This window comes from Castanea sativa, chromosome 6, assembly GCF_040712315.1.
Source record: "Castanea sativa cultivar Marrone di Chiusa Pesio chromosome 6, ASM4071231v1".
Lineage (NCBI taxonomy): Eukaryota > Viridiplantae > Streptophyta > Magnoliopsida > Fagales > Fagaceae > Castanea > Castanea sativa.
In genome coordinates this window covers 54,992,075-55,002,857 of record NC_134018.1, presented here as the reverse complement: position 1 = coordinate 55,002,857, position 10,783 = coordinate 54,992,075, and the positions used below count along the sequence as shown (strand labels likewise).

At 31.7% G+C, this 10,783-nt stretch overlaps 1 protein-coding gene across 1 annotated transcript; it reads left to right on the top strand.

The window, feature by feature from the left end:
* On the top strand, window positions 1-4,211 carry LOC142639098 (uncharacterized). The gene is made up of 3 exons (XM_075813202.1): window positions 1-1,002; window positions 2,439-2,556; window positions 3,103-4,211. Exons 1-3 carry the CDS (start codon window positions 316-318, stop codon window positions 3,600-3,602), a joined length of 1,305 nt encoding a protein of 434 aa, XP_075669317.1. The 5' UTR covers window positions 1-315; the 3' UTR covers window positions 3,603-4,211.
* Window positions 4,212-10,783: the final 6,572 nt, after the last annotated feature.

Sequence of the window (10,783 nt, the reverse complement as noted above, 5' to 3'; positions counted from 1 at the left end):
ACGAGCTTCTTACCTGGAGATCTCCACCTAGAAGCTGCCTCTCACTTTCTTCTTCTTCCTTCTTCACCCCCTTTATATTCACATATCACATCACACCACACATCTCACTATCACTCTCATTTTCCATTTCATTCTCTTCTCAAACCAAACCATCTCTCACTTTCTTTGTACCCTGTATTACAAGTCTCATATTTAGCAGACAATTGGGTTAGGTACTCATTGGATTATTTAGGTGAGTTAGGCTATACCCTTTTCTCTATACCATACTAAACTGTCACAATACCACGTACAAATATTCTATCCCCCCTTCGAACCATGGCTTCATATTCCAAGACCAAAGTAGTACTGCAACAAAGAAAACCTTTTCCAAATGATGGTATTGGTAGGCCTAGAATGCTTAAAGATTTCCTCAATGACACATCAAATTCATGCACTTCAACCGGATTCAAATCACTCCCTAGACAACCCTGCAATCCCAATGCACAAGTTTTCACCAACAACACAAATTCTAAGTTGCTTAGAAGCTCATCAAAAGCTGCATCAACAACAATCTCAGCCCTCCAAGCCATGATCAACGCAGTTAAAAATTTCCCGTTGAAAAATTCCTCTTCCATTTTGCCTAGAAGCCTTTCAAGGAGACTGTCGAGAAAGAAACCAAGCGAAGTCAAAATTACAATCAGAGTCAAAGACATCATACGGTGGACATCGTTTCGGGACTTGGTGGAGGAGAAATCTCAGCCCTTGGATTTCAATTCCTCGCCTAGTCACTGCACCACAACTACCCTTACAACGGGGTCCACAAATACCACGTGTAGTAGCAACAACTCGAGTTGGTGTGAAAGTGATTTTACCTCGGAGTATTTACCGTCGTGGGGGGGCGGTAATTCTCAGGACAACGTTGTAAAGGAGGTTGAAGTAGGTAAAAAGTATTTACCACTTGTCGGCGAGGATTGTCCGAAAACGACAACAGGGACAGAAACTTATGCTGACGTGGGACCCAATGTAAGCAATTATTTAGTGCATCGCATCTGTAAAATATATTGTATGTGTCTGCTAGTGAGGGTTCCTTGGTCGATTTTAAAAGTTTTATATTTTATATTTATTTATTGCATTGTCATTGTGTTTTTCGTGGTCAGATTCGTTTTGACAAAATAAAATAAAATAAAAAGGCTGAGACAAATTTGATAATAAATATGATATAATGTGTGTATATACTATAGTAAAGTTGGTTTTGTCTCATTGTGACAATTGCCCATAGTTTATTATTATTTTTTGATGAACAAAAAGGGTCTCTCACATAGTTTATTATTATTTGATTGGCAATTTGGCACATAGTTTATTATTATCACATCAAACAAAAGAGAAGTAACAAGGAACTGAGGAAGTTAATTTGTACAATATACTATTATACATTCTTAGTTTAGAGTTTAGACTCTTTGCTTTCGGTGTTAAATTTGTCGGATTCTACATTAATTATGTGGTTTGTATATATTTTCCATTTGCACAACTTGCTACGCAACACAGTTCAAATAGCTGGAGATTAGTGTTACAAATCATTAATTAAAAATTTCGTATATCCTATTTTACTTTAAAACTTCAACATAAATCTTAATTTAGTGATAATTTGTAGATAATGCATTATTTAGTGAACCTTAAATTAGTGTTAGAAACTTAATTTTATGGGCTTTAAAGTTTAAAATCAACTTTCTCCTTTGAACTCAGTACAATGGTACATGTACATCTGTACATCCTTAAAACAAAAAATATCACAGAAAAATTGAGAAACTAAAATAAAATATCGAAGTTAATTCAAAAATATAGGTTATAAAAAAATTTTCTTTAAATTTTTTTACTATATTCAATTAGCTCCAAATTATAACACGGTTACTTGAAGTCTTGAACACTTTTTTTTTTTAATCATACAAGAAGTGGGAAGAGATTCAAACATAGATTTTTCCCTATGAAAAAGATCAAATAATATTTTTGTTATTATGTGTAGGAGTGACTTCTTTTCTAATAAACAACTTTTTTTTTAATGAGAATCGATTAATAAGTAACTCTAACTTACATCTAAATTTTTGAATGCCAAGAATGTGTACTAACATTTATAGTTGCTTGATTCTCAAAAAAAAGACATTTATAGTTGCTTCGCACATAATTAATGGTGCGTGATCCAATGAAAAGCACTGTTGAGAAACTCTCTATGCTAAAATATCTTGATTTAAGGCACATATAATGTGAAGATTTTGACTATCAAACTTTCAAAATAGCTAGTGGGAAAACGCTTAAAAAGATAATTTTTAATATTTTTTTCCTAATCCCACATTTCTTTAGTCTTTTCTGTAGTCTTCGATATGGTGCATAAATATTGTTCTATTGTTTTTTTTTTTTTTGAATTTGTACTCATTTTGATTGGCCCAAAATATAAATTCTGACAGGGAGAATCATGGTGCGATGAGAAAGAACAGCAAAGCCCAGTTTCGGTGCTTAATTTTCAAGTTGGGGAGGGTGAAGAGTCATTCTCATCTTTTACCCGAAGCCTTGCCAATATGGAGAGTACGTTCCTGTCTTTCCCTATTCATTTTTTGGTACACAAGTCTTCATGCACTATGGCCGGTATATAGTGGCCTCACTTAGTTATAGGTTTTCATTTTTAATTCCAATGAATGTAGGGGCACAAAATTTTTCGGGGTTAATGTGATCGATTTTGGTTGGTGTCTGATAATAGTAGTGTCACTTGTCAGGGTGAGTCCATGAGAAAATGATGTTATTCCAATAACAACTTATCATTTTAATAAATTATAAAAAAATTTGTGAAAATTTTTGTATCCCTAATATTACATTTTTATATTTTCATGTGTGTACTGGAAATTTTAGGGGTACGATGATTTTCTTAAAATTTTGTGTATGCTTGTGGGTTTGTAATCTTTTCAATGTAGGAGGTATGCAAATTAGTGGGCATAAACAGCAATCCTTACTTTTGTTTTTGGGTGCAAATGGAAATTTTAAAGGCAGAAATTAAAAACAACACTTGGTTTAACATTGCACAACTATGAATATAGGTCATGAGAACAATGCTAACAAATCATGATTTTCTAACAGGGACAAGACAAAACCTCTTGCAAAAGATCCAGCTCTTTGAGATTCTTGCTAAACTGGAGCCTTTTAACCAAGAGGAATGCATGTCCATGGAAGAGAATACCAAATTCGATGAAGAAGAACCAGATGAATTTGAAAAGAAGGTCTCGGAGCTGTTTGTCAAAACAAGAAGTACAGTAGATATTGGCAATGCCGGAGTGGAACTATTATTGTTGGATTTCTTTAGGGATGAATTGACTACAAAGAGATGCCAAACTAAAATGGATGATGATGAGTTTGATAGCGAGGTGGTGAGCACGGCAAAAGCATGGGTGAGAGGGGAACATAATGGACTACATGAATGGGGTATAGAGCATAAGAGGGAGGCTTATATTAGTGACATGTATAGAAGAGAGAGGTGGAGCAACTTTGAGGGGGAGCAAGAGGAGCTAGCTTTTGAATTTGAGTCTGGGATTCTGGGGGATTTGTTGGATGAGGTTCTGGTTGATCTCTTCTTACACTGAGAAAAATGGTTAATTGTGTTGGAAGAAAAGTAATGCTAAAGATGCAAAAATTTTCACTACTATTGACATGGCTAGTTGTGATTAGAGCAAGACATTACTTTCATCTGGCTCCACCATTGTTGACATTATTTTTATCATGCATCGATCGCAAATAGGCCATATTGAAAGTTGTGTCGGTAAATTTCTTGAAGAAAGTTTTACTCAATGGCTATGCTACTCAACCAGACATGATGGTGTGGGTACAGTGGCTTCAGATTCAATTTTGCACTCAACATGGCTTTGGACCTTTGGAGAAGCGGTCATGCCCATTAGATTACCAACATTACTTTGATGCCTGGCTAATGGCTATGAATGAGAAAAATGTGGCAATGGGTAAAATATCAATATTTGGCCTTTTTGGCTAAGATGGAAAGGTAAATATAGCTGAGTGTTGGCTTTTAAGTCGGTACAGCTTGGTGCTTAGAGCATTTCAATTTTGGCATGTAAAGATGGGAGAAGAAACTCTTGTAGGGCAAAACTCATGCCTGGCATGTAAAAATTGGTTTCGCATAACAGCAGAGCCTTTTTGTTGTAGCGAGATGAAGCTTACCATTTGTAAAATAAATAAGAAAAGTCCATTTTTAATTGAACTTTTACTAGATAAGGATGATCCTACGATATTTCTTCAATTCAATATCATATATATGTAGCTTATATATCAAAATCAAAGCATGTGCAGATAGTAATTGTTTTGATGAATGAGTAATTTTTTAAGAAGCAACAAATCAGAGCTGACAACAACCTGTTACAAACAAAGCAGCAAGTTGCAACAGGTTAATTTGTGTCTGACATCAAACCTTATTGCCTTTCAAGGTTAATTTGAACTATATAAGCAATTACAAGAAGAATTAAACATGACTTGACTAGTTCTTTAGGGATTGCATAAATTTGAATTTGATTGACCCTCTCCTTAACAAACGCTATCAAAGCCAAGTAATCCCATATAGCTCAAGGTAAATGGAAGCTTGTGAAACTTCTGAGTGTGTTGGATATAAAAGCAATTAAAGCCAACCTAGTAATCCCATATAGCGTAGAGTACTATGAAGGATTATGTTTTATTGGATGAGTGGTAGACATAGCTTAAAAATGGATTTGTTTTTTTTTTTTTTGGTCAGAGAATTCAAAGGAATTGGAGGTGCAGGATATGATGAAGGCCAGTGGCGGAGCCAGGAAATTTTCTTAGGAGTAGGTGAATACATTTTTGTGTAATTTTTAGATTTATTACCAAATATAAAAGAAGATTAATGAAAATTTTCAAAAGCTAAAGGGGACCATGGCCCCCCTTGGCACCCCCTAGCTCCTTTTATTGAAGCATGAATAAATCTCGTACCATTCCATCCGCTTTGAGATGTCCAGCTTGTTGTAGAATTATTCAATAATCTTTGCATTATATGGACTGAAGTGTGGGCTGTCATGGAACGTTATGCTTCAAGCAGTTGTGAAAAAGGTTCACAATGGCTCTTTCAATCGGGCATCAACCTTCATGGATCATGGCCAAAGCAGTGGCCTGACGTTAAGCCCAATAATAGTTTCATCTCCGGCCCTTAACTAAATGTTTCATCCCCAGTCCCCACCCCCATTTGCCAAACTTTGTTATACTAAAGGTATGTTTAGTAGACTAGTGTAAATAACTATTTAGTAACTTCGTTATGTGGTTCCTTATAAATAATTATTTTTTAAAATGAGAAATAATTATTCTTCTATAAAAGAGGTGTAACAATTTCTAAAATTAATATATTTTTAAATAAACAAACTTTTCATATGCATATAGTAATTATCAAAATAAAAAATAACTAATCTCTCTCTCAAATTTAAAAAAAAAAATACATATATTATTTTTTAGAAAATATAATTGTATTTCTTAGAATATATCTTAAGTTTTATTCTAATGTTACATAGCTTACAGCCAAACTTATGAATATATTTAATTATTTCATTACAACACGTTTTAGTATTCTTAGTAATAAAAATTATCATTTATGTTGTAATTCATATTCAGCATACTAAGCGTGCTCTAACACACCTGTGGGGTTGAAGTCATAGCCCAGCAATAAATTTATATTTTGTGGTATCTAGTGACTATTTATTTTTTAATAGGAAGACAAAGAATTTTATTCAAATAGAGAAATAGAAAGTTAGAAACTACATCATAGAGAAAGCCTATTCTAAAGAACCAAAGACTTTCTTTAATCTAAGTAGAAAACTCAACTCTATGAATACTTAATGTTTTGCTAACAAATGGAATAAACAATAAAGCACGTTGATAATTACATAATCAACGCTAGAGTTTGATATTGATTTTAAGCTAAGCTCCAGATTTTCATTTACATAAATGTTTCACAATACAATTTTAAATTATTGCAATTTAAAAACTTTATGAGTCTATATTAATTGAAATAAAATAAATTTTATTTAAGATGTACTTGGTATTATCTAATTACTAAAAAAATTTCATCCATGAGTCAAATATTGACTTTAAAAAAATTGAAAAATAAATTATTCACGTAAAAAAAATTATAATAGATAAATTGTTAAATGCAATATAATATTCACATAGAGGTATGTACGTAAATGCACGTATCACAGATTCACATATTTGTCCCGCAATCATGGCTTGGCGATTGCCAAATAAATTTTTATTTATTTTTTTATTTTTTTTGATGAGATTGCCAAGTAAACTTTGATATACAATTATACTATTACAGATTCACTTCAATCGAAAAGTCTATGATAATCTGTGATAATCTTAATAGATAATTATCCTTAAGTAAATGACGATTCAGTCTAATCTTAATAGATAATTAAGCCATTTGCATGTGCTCTTGTACATCAACTCCAAGGTAAGCTACTAAGCTTGGTGATAATCAAAGTTTCCAATACTTAATTATTACTTACAACATGAGACAGTTGCTGGGGTTTATTCCTGTAATTTGTAAACCTTCGGATCGGAATTAGGTTCAATTTGATGTGTGTAATTAAAATCTTATTTGTCTAATTACAAATTTTAGACCTAAAATATTATTAGCATCCTATACCATGCTGTATTGTACGCCATCTATATACTACGAGCACACTCCATTGTGGTCTTGTATACACGTGTCCAAACGACCACAATTGTCTTTGACAAAATATAATTTGAAGCATTTGGTGCTACAATGATCCAATTAGGGCACAAATGGGCCATCTTTTTAGGAGGATTTCATGTTACATAGGAATTCTAGTTTGTAATTTAAGTATGATTACACTTTACGTACGTCAGAAGAGTACATGAGCTATCCCCATAGTTCTAGGTCAATGAATGAGAGTTGATTAATTAATAAAATGGTTGTCATAACCTTGTATTAATCATCTTTCTTTCTTTTTTCTTTTTCTTTTTTTGTTTCTTTTGGTTGTCTCTTTGATTAGATCTAGCAGTATACACTCAAAACTTTTAAATACCTAAAATAATATTTTCACAGTTATAAGTTTTTTTTAAAAGAAATAATAAACATAACCTTTTAAAGGGGCAAGAGATCATGGATTTGTCACATAGCTAGCTAATTCCAAAGTCAAATTTCAAAATCTAGGACTCAATGAGAACAACTATGCAAGGAGCCCATTGCTAATCATTCAAGCAATATTTTGTAGTCAACCCGGGTATTTATAATATTTGTCACAAAACAGAGTCATAGTCTTTAGCATTATTCAAGCAAAAAAAAGAAAGTCTTTAGCATTATAAATTGAGGCCCAATTATCTAAGCTACGGCATTGAGAAAGATATATTATACTAGTTAATCAGCAACCAATTAGTACAATTTGTTTGGTCCATCGATTAACTAATTTTTTTTGTTTTTTGTTTTTTTTTGTTTAAGCGATTAACTAATTAAGTACGCTCATTATTCATGCCATAATTTTCTATCAAGGAAGAAGAATTCTTTTCCTAATACATACCAATCTTGTGCGATTAAAATGCAGAAGTAGTTTTAGTGGAATAGTCACATTTGAATTGCGTGGTTGTTAAACATTTGGATAATAATAAAAATAGTGAATAGTTAATATAATATAGTTGAGCTTAGATCTATTGGCTTAAGCTTTTGGGTTAAATGATGTATTTATATGATATATTAACCTCTCAATTGAAATCCCATTAAAGTATTCTTACTTACAAGTGGTATCAGGGCTAATGATTTGAGGGCAAGTATTCATTAGTAGATTCCACCAAATAGGACGAAATTGAGCTCAGATTCGCTCACCCAAGGTTGAGTAAATGTTATATTAGATGTGTATTAATAACTCTCATAGTTGTGTAAGAAAGACTCTCTCAACCATAACGTTATAACGGTTCAAACTAGAATATGTCCCATATCTCCACTTATGTTTGCTTAACGACTTCCAATTAAAAATCAATTAAAAGGGCCCTTGCATGTATGCATGCGTAGCATGAAATATTGAATCTTCTAATTTCTATCTGATTCATATAATTTTTTGTGGTCCTTTTGAGTATATTCCAGCATATATATCAGAACATACACAACTTGCTGTACGAATCGTGTATCTCAAAATCTTGCCAATAGATTGCGAACTCTTAGAGTCTCAACAGCAAACAATAAATCTCGTGCCTAAAATGAAATTTGGCATAACCGAGGATCAAAGGAAAGGACCACTTAGCTCTTTGGGACCAATTCGAAAACTATAAATAACTAAAGGACCACTTTGCTCATTGCTGGGACTGTGTGGAACCCAATTATACGATATTATACACAATTAATGGATATTATCAAATCTCAATACATATACTATATATATATATATATATATATATATATATTATATATACGCATGTGTAGTTTGCAATGGCTAAGTAGAAAGCGATATCAGATAAAGAGGGACTAGGATGAGAGGCGTGAGAAAAACAGAATTTTCAACGTGTGTGTGTATATATATATATATATATATATATATATCAGATAAAGAGGGAATAGGATGAGAGGCGTGAGAAAAACAGAATTTTCAACGTGTATATATATATATATCGTTGCAATTACGGACACAGTGCAAGTTAATTTTGCGCAAGTTGTGTTTTGTTGAGTTGCATATATGGTGTGTCCTATGATTACGAAACTTTGTTTGATTCTTTGGATTTGAAGAGAGTAAATTGTTAATCTTAATATTGCTCCATTGTAGTAAGAAAAAAAAAAGTTTGTTATTTAATTTATGTACTTACAATTTACTTCTTAATGTGTCATTTTTATTATTGTGATGCAATGACTATGAGGTTAACTAATTTTTACATTTTCATTAAAAAAAAAAAAACTAATTTTTACATTTTTCAAATCAATTATGAAATCAACCTGCAGGGAGCAACACGTGGAAATGCATTTCATTTTCACTATAAATTAACCATATACGATATAAAGTATAAACACTGAGTTCTTTGTTTCTCAATGCAAGTAAAATTTATAATTTGGGTCTTTCAGCCGGTTTGCATTAAAAAAAGATTATAACACAAATATAAAATGGTGAACTTTATCCGGCTACCATTAGGAAAGGAAAATAAATTTCTTTCACACACAAACTCAGTTTTAAACAATAAAAGGATTTTTTTTTTTTTTTTGTTGCAATTATAACATTTCAACTATTAGTGCATTCATCTTCGTTGTCAATTCATACCACAAAAGTTTGGTCATATTAGTTATGTGATTATTGCCTATCACTGTGTGGATTCTTTTTTTTTTTTTTTTATAAGTAAAATGTCACTAAACTAAGAATCTTTTAATTCAATTAAATTTTAAATGAAAACATTCAAAATTCAAATCTTTCGGTCCAAACTATTAAAATGCCATTAAAATGAAAGTAACAAAAATTAAACGCCATTAAAGATGGCCTCCACTACCCTACTAGCTAGGAAAGAAGGATGACCAAATATCTTAACAAAGGCATTTACATGAGCACAATGAAAAGCACAACCAGCTAACAAGTGAATCCTTTTGTTCCTCTATTTATTCACCCAACCAAAAACAAAATCAATAGCAGGATATTATAATGAATTGATACAATAGACATCTGTCAAGATAAATACCTGTAACAATCTGCTACTTAAAATTTATTATGAAAATGTCATGTACATAACATTTCACTATTGTGGGTTTCGGTTAGCTTAACTGATAAAGTCTATGATGGTTGTATAAGAGATCTAGGGTTCAATCCCCGCCTACACCAAAAACTAATTAGTATTTTGGTCTTATGATAAAAAACTATTATCAAGAGCGGACGCTATAGATTGAAACTCTCTTTAAAAATAAAAAATAAATAATCCCTCTATTTATATAAGTTGTCAAATGGGACAAAGCCTGGTTTCCCTGTGCCCTTCTTTTTGGCCTATGGTCTATGGACCATAGTTACTAATTTAACGTATGGAATATGCTCTAATAAGTACGTGCTTAATTTAGTACTAGCTTCATTTCGCGCGTGAGATGGGGCTTTCTTTTTTGTTTTTTAGTGGTAGTAGAAAAAAAAATCTATATTTTTTATTATATATATTATTTTTATTTTGAGAATCTAATTTATACGTGGATAAATAAATTTGAAAATCAATAGGAAAGTGACCCTATTTTTAGGCAATATTTTAGTGGAAGTTAGGGTTGTATTTTTACCGGACTGTCCTTTAGTTTTGTCTCTACTTAAACATATGAATGTAAGAGTATTTTAGAACAAAAAAAAATCCTGATTGTCCTTTAGTTTATATATATAGATTTGTTTTTGGATAAACGTGTAGTGTTTAACTTATTTTTCCCAATTAAAAAAAAAATGTATTGTTACTTTGAAGAAGTGTGTTAGTGGAAGAGTGTTCCTATTTTGTAGGCAATATTTAGTGCAAGTTAGACATGTATTTTTACCAAACTATCCTTTAGTTTTGTCTCTACTTAAACCTAAGGTGTAGGGGTATTTTGGAACAAAAAAAAAATCCAGTCCAAACAGGGGCAGCTGCTTAAATAGTAGTATAGATATAGTTTTCCCTTTTTCATTTCTTTAAATTTTTGGATGTATTTTCAAGCAAATTGTTATGTATTTTAAATATATAAGTAATATATATGACAATATATATATATATATATATATATATATATATATAGTTCTTTGTATGACTTTAAAATCTAATTATC